The sequence below is a fragment of the Biomphalaria glabrata genome, chromosome 1 (assembly GCF_947242115.1).
Source record: "Biomphalaria glabrata chromosome 1, xgBioGlab47.1, whole genome shotgun sequence".
NCBI lineage: Eukaryota > Metazoa > Mollusca > Gastropoda > Planorbidae > Biomphalaria > Biomphalaria glabrata.
This window is the reverse complement of record NC_074711.1, coordinates 19,352,133-19,366,853: the sequence shown is the minus strand read 5'-3', so window position 1 is coordinate 19,366,853 and position 14,721 is coordinate 19,352,133. Positions and strand designations below refer to the sequence as shown.

The window sequence follows — 14,721 nt, the reverse complement described above, 5'->3', positions numbered from 1 at the left end:
ATCTCAACATCATCTAAATGATTCTCTTGAAACGAAAATGACCTACTCCATTAAATAAAATTACTTTTATATTAAGAAGGCCAAAATGTATATGTGTGTATACATGTTTACATGTGTGTGCTTGTGTCTGTGCAGACATTATGCGGAACAAGATTATATCATTATTATGTATAAATAATCGTATCAAAGCAGGTATTTTAAAAATAATTTAGAAAACGAACTGTATGGAAAACAGACCGAACTGTAAACCAGTGCGCTGTTCACTTCAGATATAAGACAAGTCTTCTGAACTCTCTACCTTCGTGACGGGAACAATTAAAAAGAAAAACATGTCATAACTACATAAATATTGATACTTACGGAGGCGGAGGTAGGGGTCCTGAAATAAGTAGTGGGATCAACGCTGTCCTCGGGGAGTACGCCAAGCGTATGTGAGGGGGCGCTCATGGTCGGTGACCGGGCCCCCTCACTAGATTCACGCTCCAGCGCGGCGAGTTGGGCAGCTACCCACTGCTGGCCGAGGTCCTTCTCCAGCTGCGAAATGAGTTTGTCTTTGTTCTTCAGTTGTTCTATCTAGAGAGACACGAGACATTGACTTAGAAATAGACACTTTTTTTTTATAGAAATATTAGAGGACTCATGTTATTGAATGATGTAAACATATGAATTGAATGTAAATTATTTAAAGCAAATGATGATTAAAGCTTGGAGACATGAAGATAAGGAAAGAAAATACATTTATAGATACCTTAATGGGCGACATGTTGATTTGACTACGTTTTAAGAACTGGTAAGAATATAATAATAACTTATATTTAAATTTAGAAAAATGGAAGAAACATCTGTAATTTATGATACAATATGAATATGGGAATCATTTAGATATCCCTAGTACAGGTTATTTATTTTGTTTCAAAAGAATTTAATCTTTAATTTAAATGTGTTATAAATTTAACATATAACATACGCCTACGTGTGGGAAAAGTTGGTCAATTTAAACGGAGCAATAAAAGTTGGGTGTTGGTATCAAATGATTTCCCTTTTAGAGAGCTAAATTTTGGACCAATTAATAGGAACGTTAGAGATTGGAAAAAAACCGTAGTGAAGAGTAGACCTAAGAGTTTGAGACCCACTTTGCAACAGAGCTGAAAATTGGATAGAGTTGGAAGTTAGTTTAATGATGAACATTTGATGGTTGGGCATCGTGAGGATAGACTTGAAGGTTGGAGCATGGTGAGGATAGAATGGAAGGTTGGAGCATGGTGAGAATAGAATGGAAGGTTGGAGCATGGTGAGGATAGAATGGAAGGTTGGAGCATGGTGAGGATAGAATTGAAGGTTGGAGCATGGTGAGGATAGAATTGAAGGTTGGAGCATGGTGAGGATAGAATTGAAGGTTGGAGCATGGTGAGGATAGAATTGAAGGTTGGAGCATGGTGAGGATAGAATTGAAGGTTGGAGCATGGTGAGGATAGACTTGAAGGTTGGAGCATGGTGAGGATAGACTTGAAGGTTGGAGCATGGTGAGGATAGAATTGAAGGTTGGAGCATGGTGAGGATAGAATTGAAGGTTGGAGCATGGTGAGGATAGAATTGAAGGTTGGAGCATGGTGAGGATAGACTTGAAGGTTGGAGCATGGTGAGGATAGAATTGAAGGTTGGAGCATGGTGAGGATAGAATTGAAGGTTGGAGCATGGTGAGGATAGACTTGAAGGTTGGAGCATGGTGAGGATAGACTTGAAGGTTGGAGCATGGTGAGGATAGAATTGAAGGTTGGAGCATGGTGAGGATAGAATTGAAGGTTGGAGCATGGTGAGGATAGACTTGAAGGTTGGAGCATGGTGAGGATAGAATTGAAGGTTGGAGCATGGTGAGGATAGACTTGAAGGTTGGAGCATGGTGAGGATAGACTTGAAGGTTGGAGCATGGTGAGGATAGAATTGAAGGTTGGAGCATGGTGAGGATAGAATTGAAGGTTGGAGCATGGTGAGGATAGAATTGAAGGTTGGAGCATGGTGAGGATAGACTTGAAGGTTGGAGCATGGTGAGGATAGAATTGAAGGTTGGAGCATGGTGAGGATAGAATTGAAGGTTGGAGCATGGTGAGGATAGACTTGAAGGTTGGAGCATGGTGAGGATAGACTTGAAGGTTGGAGCATGGTGAGGATAGAATTGAAGGTTGGAGCATGGTGAGGATAGAATTGAAGGTTGGAGCATGGTGAGGATAGAATTGAAGGTTGGAGCATGGTGAGGATAGACTTGAAGGTTGGAGCATGGTGAGGATAGACTTGAAGGTTGGAGCATGGTGAGGATAGAATTGAAGGTTGGAGCATGGTGAGGATAGAATTGAAGGTTGGAGCATGGTGAGGATAGACTTGAAGGTTGGAGCATGGTGAGGATAGACTTGAAGGTTGGAGCATGGTGAGGATAGAATTGAAGGTTGGAGCATGGTGAGGATAGACTTGAAGGTTGGAGCATGGGGTAATTACATGGAAAGAGATGTTGTGATAGAGTGCAAGACTTGACAAAAGTTTATTTGACTAGTGATAAACATGAAAAATCAAAACCACAATATTGGTATTCAGAATGTACGATTTTCTACGATTTTCATTCAGACAGTACGCCACTAATTACAATTTAATTCAGCTCGCAAATTCTTAATGGGAAGAGGAAACTAACGATTTTCCTATACATTTTACAGTTTATGTATATCATTAGTAAAAGAATTATAAGCTAATTGGCCACTCGTGAGAAACCCTGGTTTGACCGTTATAATTTTTTGAAGTATAATAATCTTATAATTAACTTTGGTCTGTGGGTGTAGACAATCTTTATCTTGAACATAATACGTCAGCGGGTATTCCCACATGGCTTCATTGAAGAGTGACATAAACAAGCAGAATATACAAAATCCTTTTTAAAAAACAAAGCTTATCAAATGGAAAGAACTACGCACTTACAACTATATATCTCAATAAAGTAGAAGTTATTTCTTTTGTTCGGTATTCAACAAAATAATTAACTAACTAATTGGTTGATTTTTTAATTCGTTATATTACACAATAGTAGCTTAAAGTAGGTCAAGAATTATTTGTTTTTTTTCGTGTTGCCAATTATCTAATTTTGTTGGAAGAATAAATATTTTTTAGTTGCTCTTTATTACATGTAACATGTTATTAATTTTGAATGTATGGATAAGGTTAATAATTATTATTTTAAAAAATATAAATGTACGCTAAATGAATATATGGAGATGCTGTGGCTGAGGGGTAAAGCACTTGGAACCGGAAGTCCCGTGTTCGAATCCTGGTGAAGACTCTAGGTGGACCACTTCGGGGGCCGATTTTGAGTTTGTGTTTCCACACAAACTGTCTTTGTAACCTTGTTTTAAAATTGATTCATGTGTTGTTTATACCAATAAATAATTGTGCAAAGTTTCAACTTGATCCGAGATAGGGTGTAGGAGAAATAACGTGTACAAACTTTTTACCAGACAGACAGTGAGTTGGTATAAGCTTTGTAATAAATAGAAGTTTAGAAACATTTTCCGCACCGTCTGGATCTATAGTCCTATTGTTCGAATTTTATATACTCTGAGTAGATTTATACATTCGCTTAACCAGGATTTTTTCTGGGGAGGGGGGAGTTGAGATGGGGTAAAAATATTCCATTTTCATTGCACTAGTTATTAAGAGCAAAATAATCGCTCTTAAAAAGGTTGGTCAGCTGTATAAAGCAGGCCTTGTCTACAAAAAGTTTTAGCATGTTACTTGTTTTTCTTTATCACAATTCCTCTTTTCAACCTGCTAACTCTTCATCGTCTCAAAAAAAAAAAAAAACATAATAGGCTAAAACCTGGACACATATCTCGAAAACTGCTCTAACGATTTTCCTAGAAATTTCACTGTTGATGTAGATCTTCGGGTAAAGACTTACTACCTATTTGGCCTCACTGGGAAAATTCTTGTTTGGCCGTTATAATATTTTTCAGAGTATAAAAAAATAATAATTTAAATTTGTTAAAGGACTAGAAAATCTTGATCTTGAAACGACTTTTGGTATTTCCGCAATTAGACCCCATTTATTAAAGTGTTTAATAACAGACGTTCAGGAACATTGATCGCACCGTTTTCTAAGAATAGATCTATAGTCCTGTCATTAGGATTGTATATAGTCTGAATATTATTATACACACGCTAATACCACGATTTGTTTTCGCGGGAAGGGAGAATTGGGCCTGGTAAAAAATGTTCTTTTGTTTTTTAGTCTATCCTTCATTAGTTATTGAGAGTCAAATATTCGTTTTCACGAAACAGTCGTCTGCTTCATAAAGAAGGAATTAAACAAAATACTTTTACAATATTTCTATTGAAGTCACACATTCGGAGTGGGCGGTACCTTCTGGGTGGGCACAGTTCTCGAAAATGGCTGTAACGATTTTCCCAACCTGTGACCGCAGCTGTGTATGAAGGATTGGCTTCTTTATTCACAAGAGAAGTCGCAAAGGATAAATATAGACTCTAGAGTCGTAAAATGCTATAGACATGCCATTTAAAGAGTTTAATAAATCAATGTTCAGTGTTTTAAGTCTCGATCTAAAGCCAGAATATTATGAAGTCTAATACATTAATAAAATCGTTTAACCAGGATTCTTTTCTAGGGGAGGGTGATATGGGCGGGGTGAACCTTTTTCCATTTTTTTTTAAATCTAACATTCATTAGTTATTACAACCAAAATAATCGCTCTATAACTTCCACGTAATACCACTGTCTTTTTAAAATTATTTTTTAAAACTGTCTTTCTTGTTGTAATATTTTGCTTGTTTTGTATTTGACTTGTTCGATCTTCATTCACCTTATTCCATTTCTCTACAAAAGTCTACATTCTGAAAAGGGTTACGAGCTAAAATCAGATTAAAAGAATAGAATTACAATTTAAAAATATTTGTTTTTAAAGCAATTTTATTTTAAAAATATGAATCTTTTTTATATTCTTTATAATTCTTAATGACAGGTTTCTTCAGCCAGATCAACATATTCATTAACAAATGATTCCGTTTTAGTAGAAGCCATCTCACTAAAAGAGGTCTAATAGAAGCCATCTCACTATAAGAGGTCTAATAGAAACCATCTCACTAAAAGAGGTCTAATAGAAGCCATCTCACTAAAAGAGGTCTAATAGAAGTCAAAGTGAGAAAATGTCAGACAGTTCCCAGAGTTTTGAGACTAGCACAAGCTTTCTTCACAGTCTAGTGTGCTCGTTTATCTTGTATATTTATAGGCCAGTGACTCAATCGCTCTGGAATGCAACTCACTCAACAGAGGAAAGAGTTTGGGGGAAAAAAACGCAACAGGAAAACGAAGATCGGGAGGCTTATATATTTATTTAGTCTCTATGAAGCAGTGGGAACAATGGGGGAGTAATTATTGTGGATCACGTGCAGTAGTGTAGACTAACACGTGCCTAAGTGCGTTGGGCTGGACCAGAGACTCGGGGAGAGGGAGAGAGAGGGGGAGCAAAGTATGCACTGATTAGATTGTTACGATGCACAACAATGCATTTTTGGGAAAGATTAATGTTTTTATGGATAGCTTTTTGACAATGTAAAGAACTGCTTTAAACATTAGAACTGTGAGCTACAAACTGGATTCACGTAAGGACACTGATCTTTACACTGAAAAGGGAAATTGTAGTGACAATCCACAGCTAGAAGAAGATCAAACCAAATATTCTTTGGGTAGAAATAGAACACAAATATAGTTTCGTTTTTATCTGTTGAATGTCATTAACTTTTAATGAATGCCATATAGCCATATAGGCTTAACTTGATATGTTTTTTACCCTTTGTACTGAGCCTATTGTCTTCAATCCTGTTAAATCAAACAGTTTTTTTTTTATTGTGATAATCTTATCAGTATTGAAATAGAAAGTTCCGATTCATTCACTTATTTTTATTTTGTTATTTTTCTAATGTTGGTTTTAAGGGACATAGAATCAAAGTTTCAACACAAAACATTTCAGAAAAGTTTTGAGGATGTCAACAAAGTGACCAGAGGACAGGAAGTAGAATCAAAACTTGACACGTTTTTTTTTTAATACGCTGGACGAGAGTTCTCAGTACCTGATATAGAGATGGATAAGTATTCTAAGTTACACATACAATTATGTCAGGTAAGAAGTCCACATTTTCAACAATATCTCTCAATAAAGAATATTGTATTTCCATTTTTCGATATCAAACACAATTTTTAATTACCAATAATTAATTGACTAATTGGTAGATTGTTTAAATTGATTCATGTTTTGTTAGGTACAACCATAGACATAAATAAATATAGACTGGCCGATAATAGAGTTTTATGAAACGAAAATTTGTGACTTGCATTTCTGTGTACTTTATTTATGTCTAGAAGTTTTGTTTAATCTCTAAGGAAATCCGAATACAATAGATATACATGTTTTCAAGTTACATGAAGTTATTTCCTTTTTCCAGTCTATATTTATTTATGTCTATGGGTACAACAAATAATTGTGAAAAGTTTCAATTTTATCCGAGAATGAGTGTGGGAGAAATAACGTGTTCACACTTTTTACCAGCTTTGTAAAAATATTGACTTTGTTGTGTAAACAAAATATGTATAAATACTATGTGTTCTCACAATATGTATAAATACTATGTTCTCACAATATGTATAAATAATAAATACTATATGTTATCACAATATGTATACAGTGTTCCCTTGACTTTCGCGGGGGATACGTTCCAAGACCGCCCCAAATTTCCGCGATGAGGAGACCCGTCGGTATCTAATTTCATCTGCTTACAGTATTTGTGGATATAAAATATAGGACACTTGAAACCTCTAAATAACAATTTCCAAATTCTCTGGATAAACTTTATAAGCTGTTTCTTTTAATACACTCTTTAAATGTTATGAAATATTTTAAAATGCCATACAGCTCTGGACTGTATGTCTCATTACACTATTACAGTATTACAAAGAATTGGTACATACAGTGAGTATACTGTTACTATAGTCTCTCAAAGAGAGAACATTTCATTGTGAGAATTAATATTTGTAATATTTTTATAATTTTTTAAATAGAAATTTTGTGACTTTAAAATATTACGAGTAATACATACGGGTTTTAAGCAAAATAAAATAGAAATGAAGATGATTTAAATTTTAATTTAGATAAATATAGTATACTGCAGTCTGTGAACCGCATTTTGAAAGTCACCAATCCAATACACACCATTGTAACACTCTAATCAACGATCAGAATAAGCTAATGAAATTAGTTTTAGTAGTCGCTTCTTGAACTCCCACGAAATGATGCAAGTTTTGAGTGCATACAAATATAGGATTCATCTTCCTGAAAATGTATTTTGATTACAAAAGTCATCCACTGCTCCCAGGTCAACTTTAGATAAGTACATCCAATTTCCATCGTTTTGTTACCTAAACACTTTATCTCAGTAGTGTAACACAAACACCCACTTTGACCAACACCAGTAGACAGCAACCCACAGAGACTGACACCATAACTGGCCAGAGCTACTCATTTACTACTAACATCAAGGGATCTGCACTGAATGAACATATTTCAAAACGACTTTTTTGTTTTCCTCGTCTACAGATCAATGCGCAATCTGTCAGAATAAGACTTTAAAATATATCGACTTTTGGAAGGAGTGAAACCACTTCGTATTGGCCTTCTCCCACAAACAGCGACTCCGAAAAAGTTTCTCGATTAACATAAAATAGAAGTATTTGAAAATTTGATCAACAGGTTAAAGCGTGAACTTTCATCGTCCAATTCAAATTAGAATCTTTGCGTCTCATCGTCCATTGTTAATGAAGCTACTATCATTTAAAACGAAACATTTTCTCGTATTTGTCTTCCCAAATGTTCACCATTTTTTTTCGCCATTTCTCCATGTTTACAAATTTGTTTACAAATGTCAAGGGCATTAACTACGTATTCATTTTTTTCTATTGGAATGTACCAAAATGATTCATTCCACTGCTGAGGACGATGGCAGATTAAATGTATACACATAAACACATAACTAATACTAATACAAAATTGATAGAGGGATTATCTTATTACATGTCCTAATGCGTGTCTCCATGTCTGTCTCGATAGTGTTTTAGTTGTATTGTTTGATAAAACTATTAGTCAAAAGACGTGTATGTTAAGAGATTTTCTGTTAGTATATCTGAATGTGTATATGTGTGTACATGCATGTTTTAGTTCGGTTGTCAGTTTGTGTGTAAATGCATGTGCATGTCTTAGCCTGAGTGTGTGCATCAAAGTGTGTGTGTGTGTGTAATTACATGTCTGGGTGTGTACTGTAAGGAAGAGAGAAAGTCCAGGTAGTAGAGACTTGACTCACTAGCGGATCCAGAACTTTGGAGTGAGGGGGGCGATTTTTTTCAAAACCCTAACCCTAACGCCCAGTAAACCCTAACCCTACGCATAAACGTGCATACAGCGCGCACACACACACACACACACACATATATATATAAATATGAGAATAAAAAAGCAGCATTTCTCAACCTTCGGCGAAAAACAAAACAACTGGGGCAGCGCTATAAAGTTCTCTGGTGAAGTTCGGGGCGAAGCCCCGACGCTATAAGCGTTTTCTTGCTTTTTTCACTGCAGAAACGCATTCTCCTGACAAGTACAGCTCATTATTCATCAATGGAGTTCAGGGCGAAGCCCCGACGCCAAAAGCGTTTTCTTGCATTCTTCATTGCAGAAACGCATTCTCCTGACATCTACAACTCATTACCCATAAATGAAGTTCGGGGCGAAGCCCCGACGCCAAAAGCGTTTTCTTGCATTCTTCTCTGCAGAAACGCATTCTCCTGACATGTACAACTCATCACCCATAAATGAAGTTTGGGGCGAAGCCCCGACGCCAAAAGCGTTTTCTTGCATTCTTCTCTGCAGAAAGGCATTCTCCTGACATCTTCAACTCATCACCCATAAATGAAGTTCGGGGCGAAGCCCCGACGCCAAAAGCGTTTTCTTGCATTCTTCGTTGCAGAAACGCATTCTCCTGACCTGAAGCTCATTATTCATACTATTAAAATACGACCTTTCGAATAATGTTGTACTTGAAAAATATTCTAATTTGAATTTATAGACCCATAATACATTGCAAATAAAACCGATTTGTTCCTTGAAAAGATAGGATACCCCACGTATTTAGATTTTTGCTTTGAGGATCGCCGCCGAAAAAGAACTTATTCGATAAATAGTATTCAAGAACACTCTAGCATAAATTGTGAGTTTTAGTCCCAAATTTATTTAGCTACAAAAATATCAGATTGAGTAAAGGTTGGGAAAAGGCGACTATGAAAACGTTATTTGAGTTTAGAACTCATCTCAATCCTGACTCTTATACTGAAAAATTTCGTTTGAATTCTAACTTTTCCAATGCAAAGTCTTTCTTAAAATACTTATGATAACTTCATGTGAAATTACAAAAACTCAGTCTGGAAATGGGAATGGCGGTAGAGTGAAAACGATTAATCCTCGCTCCTTTACTAATTTCTGCTAAAGATTGCATTTGGCATTAAAGAATAGGTATGGGGCGACTCGATATAAGAATTTAATTTATAGTATATATAAATTATATTAGTGACAGATTTGTTTAATTTTGTAATTTCTTAACTATAATACAAAAAGAAAAAGTATTGATTTGTCCGATGGGGGAAATGCGATTGCATGTATCGCCCCTCCCACCTGGTACAACCCTTTTTCATTTAAATTTACTAATGATACAATTTGAGATTAGAGTGTGGTACGACATATTTACAATGGGTCACATATCAATACGTAGTTTATATTATATAGATATTCAACTAATTTTATTCACAAACTATGATTCACCACAAAAATAGGACCGCCCCCCCCCCAGCACTCAGAGGGCTAGAGTGGGGAGGGCAGTACATGCAATCGCCCCCCCCCCCCCTCACCCCACCGAATCGGCCAAAATACCAGAAAGGGAGCGACATAATATAAAATTTTTATATTAATTCTACTAATTTTGTTCACAAACTATGATTTCTCAATAAAAACGGACCGCCCCCCCTCTCAAAGGGTTTAGGTGGGAAGGGCAGAAGAGGTATCCGTCCCCTCCCCCCACCAATCGGCAAACAGGAAACAACATAATATAAAGATCGGTTAAAATATCAATAACAAGTTACAAGGATATAAATATTTAATTGATTTTGTTAGCAGGCTGTGATTTCTACCAATAAATTGGACCGCCCCCCCCACTCGAAAGTTAAGGGGGGGGGGGGCGCGGGATTGATACCATCGCCCCCTCCCGACCCCACCAAATCGGCCAACATACTAGAGAGGGGGGGGGCGAAATAATCTAAAAATAGGTTGAAATATAAATAATTAGTATATATTTTTAACATAAGTAATAAATTCGTATACAAATTGTGTGAATCCTATACTAAAGTTCGTCCGGGGGGGGGGGGGGGGTCGGCCGAGTGGGGGGGGGGGGGGGGCGATCGCCCCTACCGCCCCCCCCCCCTGGATCCGCCAGTGAAGTCAAGGTAGTAGTTCCCCCCAACTGGAGAATGCCAGCACGTGCTAATGTTCAGTCAAGATGTGACGCAGTGGGAAGTTTGCCTCCTTTTAACTGATCAGTCGATAAGTTAAACAAAGAACAAAAACGTAGATAGTGAAGAAAGAGAATCAATTCACTTTTGACTCAGTCACTCACACAGCCATTTAGTCAGTCAGTCAGTCACACAGTCATTTAGTCAGTCATTCAGTCACACAGTCATATAGTCAGTCAGTCACACAGTCATTTACTCAGTCAGTCACACAGTCATTTAGTCAGTCACTCACACAGTCATTTAGTCAGTCAGTCAGTCACACAGTCATTTAGTCAGTCACTCACACAGTAATTTAGTCAGTCAGTCAGTTAGTCACACAGTCATTTAGTCAGTCAGTCAGTCACACAGTCATTTAGTCAGTCATTCAATCACACAGTCATTTAGTCAGTCACACAGTCATTTAGTCAATCACTCACACAGTCATTTAGTCAGTCAGTCAGTCACACAGTCATTTAGTCAGTCAATCAGTCACACATTCATTTAGTCAGTCACATAGTCATTTAGTCAGTCAGTCAGTCATTTAGTCAGTCAGTCACTCACACAGTCATTTAGTCAATCACTCACACAGTCATTTAGTTAGTCAGTCAGTCACACAGTCATTTAGTCAATCACTCACACAGTCATTTAGTCAGTCAGTCAGTCACACAGTCATTTAGTCAATCACTCACACAGTCATTTAGTCAGTCAGTCAGTCACACAGTATTTAGTCAGTCAGTCAGTCAGTCACACAGTCATTTAGTAAGTCACTCACACAGTCATTTAGTCAGTCAGTCACACAGTCATTTAGTCAGTCAGTCAGTCACACAGTCATTTATTCAGTCAGTCAGTCACACAGTCATTTAGTCAGTCAGTCACACAGTCATTTAGTCAGTCAGTCACACAGTCATTTAGTCAGTCAGTCAGTCACACAGTCATTTATTCAGTCAGTCACACAGTCATTTAGTCAGTCAGTCAGTCACACAGTCATTTATTCAGTCACTCACACAGTCATTTAGTCAATCACTCACACAGTCATTTAGTTAGTCAGTCAGTCAGCCACACAGTCATTTAGTCAATCACTCACAGTCATTTAGTCAGTCAGTCAGTCACACAGTCATTTATTCAGTCACTCACACAGTCATTTAGTCAATCACTCACACAGTCATTTAGTCAGTCAGTCAGTCACACAGTATTTAGTCAGTCAGTCAGTCACACAGTCATTTAGTCAGTCAGTCACACAGTCATTTAGTCAGTCAGTCACACAGTCATTTAGTCAGTCAGTCAGTCACACAGTCATTTATTCAGTCAGTCACACAGTCATTTAGTCAGTCAGTCAGTCACACAGTCATTTATTCAGTCACTCACACAGTCATTTAGTCAGTCAGTCACACAGTCATTTAGTCAGTCAGTCACTAACACATCCCGTCACTCCTCATCTTACTACTGCCGTGCAATTAACTGAAGAGACGAGATGCTAAAAGTATTGATAAGAACTTATCTTGTACAATTAACTCTTTCAACTCGCCCAGTTCCACGCCAAGAAAAATTCTAATAAATAAATTCAATATTTCAAACATAGTCGTCATATACTTCTGAATACTATTAATACTAAGATGGTTGTATTGTGTACGAAGATGTTCTACTTTACAAGTCACAGAAGAAAAATATCTACACAGATTTCATTCATGCACACAATTATTATTTGACTGACTAAATATTTTATTCATAAATCACAAAAGGTAAAAATATTAATATTAACACATTTCATGGTGCTTTTTTAAAATGAAAAACATTAAGAGAACAGAAAATTACTTTTTTTTATTTGTTCTCGTTAAATAAATAACAATGAAAATCACAAGAACAGAGAAAAAAGTAATTTAAAAAAATGTGACTTGAATGTAATCAAAAAACATAGACGTAGTAATAGTGTTATTTCTTGCACTTAGTGAAGGAGAGTGGCCACAGCCATTTAGATCTACATCTAGAAATAGTTCATCCTTTTTTTTCCTATCTTGTGAAACGCGATCACAAATAATGACTATTTAGTAGTACTCACGTTACGAATTAAATGCGCAACGGTCACAGCTGAAGTACATGCTGGGGACCTGGGCGAAACAGAATGACACGGGTCCATGCTTTGGTGGACATGAAAGTCACACTAGGAAAGGCTGGACACCCTCTGAGGCCAGCTCCGATGTTTGCATACTGGCGCTCAGATGCACAATCTGCCGTCCGTGGCGGCAAGTACTCATTTTTTTACCTTCTGCTCGAGATGCCGCCAGCAGCAGACGGGGTGGGGGTGGGGGACGCACTTCCAAAACGTGACGTCATCGACATACACAGCGGATGGAGCCGTGTTTGACTTATTATTATTTTGTAAACTCATTTGTAGAACGATGTTAATAAACAGAACGCTACTGCTTATGATTACAGAGTTCAGTATTTGTTTAGAAGTAGGCTACATTGATAGAGTTTATGAAAGCACGTCGTTGTCTGAGACTGAAACCGCACGGCCGTGGGGGGATAGAGTTCGAATCATAATGTAGAATAAACGATTGAGCTAAATGTTGACTTGTATTTTAGCTTGCTGGGCGTCTCGTGAAATCTTTTCCTAGATACCTCCAGGTCCCCCCACCCCAGCATTGTCCACAAAAGTGATTGGACCCAAGCGCACCAAGAATGCTATAGACAGGAGCAATGACGATAAATGGGAAATAAAAAGTGAAATAGGAGCGTCTTTAAAATGACAACTGATGCTAAGTTAAAGACACAACAATTGGGTAGTAGATAGTGTTTCACTTATTTGCCTATTTGTTCTACTTTAAACTAAACATTGTAATAAAATGAATACAGATAGAAACTTTGATATATGGAACTTCAGGGAACTTTAGGCAATTTCAATTTCACTATTTGCTATAGCCAAGTGTAATAATGGCCTACGTGCCTTTTGTTATCGTCTGCACAACGGTCTTTACTTTCCTTAGCTTCAAGTAAAACTAATGGAGTGATAACATTATAATATAATTGTAGCTGTTTCGAAATGTATCCGCAAACGCCACATTTACATTAAATGGAATAATTTTCGAATACTTTAATTGTCACGTAGAGTCGTATGCGTTGATTTTGAAGTACAGGCCTACAAATACTCTATAAGCAACTGATGCAGTTGTTAAAACCAACGTAGGCCTATTAACTAGGTAACTCAAAAATATTAATCAATTAAGCTCGACTTTTTACTTTAGTCAACGAAACAAATACAACGAAATGTAGAAGAACACAGTAGGGCTATTTTTAGCCAGTAGGCTAGTCAAGTTAGTTGCAACTGTTTCTTGGCTGGGCATTTTGCCATCTCTGAAATGCCAAGTCAAGAAACACAGAGAACAGCGGTAGGGTGGAGAAAGGAGGTTGTCTATTTCTATATCATTTTCAATTCAGTGGGTGTCAGCCATCTTTGATTATTTATTTTTTTCCATCGGTAGAAAAAAATAAAGAGCTCCCTCAAAATACGCGCGTCCTTCTGTTGGTCGATTACCTTTAGTCAGCCTTCGTGTAAACAGCTCCATCAAAATTTCATTCACCTTATAATTCTGTTCATCAGTATCCCATTGAGTTGTACTATTAACTTTAAGAACATTTTCAGCATGATAACAGTGAATACTTTAATGTATTACTCTTCATATGTTTGGAGTGTTAACGGGATCTCTTTCTCAGATAATAAATGTATGGCCCCATTTTCAAAGTGATAAGCGCCCCCCCCCCCCCAAACCTGTTTTTGTTTTGTTGTAGGCCTACATATATTACAAAGACGTTTTCCTATTGTAGCAGCAACGAATGTCGAAGTCTTAACGACGAAAAAGACCATATTGTTGAACAGAACAGCAACAGAAGTGCACCCAGGCAACGCTATAGACCACTTCAAACGTTCGATTACTCTTATAATGGAACAGAGAAAATCTGGCAACATCGTGAGAACGTTTACAAAGTTGGCAACCCAAACATTTGAGACCCACTGGAAGATTGGCCACACCCTTTTCAAACAAACTACCATTGACGGATGCTTTACTTATTTTAAAGATTAGAAGTAGTAA

The 14,721-nt window shown here is 37.1% G+C and overlaps 1 protein-coding gene across 7 annotated transcripts in view; it reads right to left on the bottom strand.

The window, feature by feature from the left end:
- Positions 1-14,721, bottom strand: part of LOC106073274 (golgin subfamily B member 1-like) — a 96,794-nt gene that overhangs the window by 60,114 nt on the left and 21,959 nt on the right. For 6 of the 7 annotated variants that reach the window (XM_056026731.1, XM_056026740.1, XM_056026770.1 and 3 more), the window contains exon 6: positions 361-573. In XM_056026731.1, coding sequence (XP_055882706.1) covers positions 361-573 — 213 coding nt within the window. Of the gene's footprint in view, positions 1-360; positions 574-12,689; positions 12,866-14,721 lie in introns of those variants that run through there. The other variant, XM_056026755.1, reaches the window with a different exon arrangement.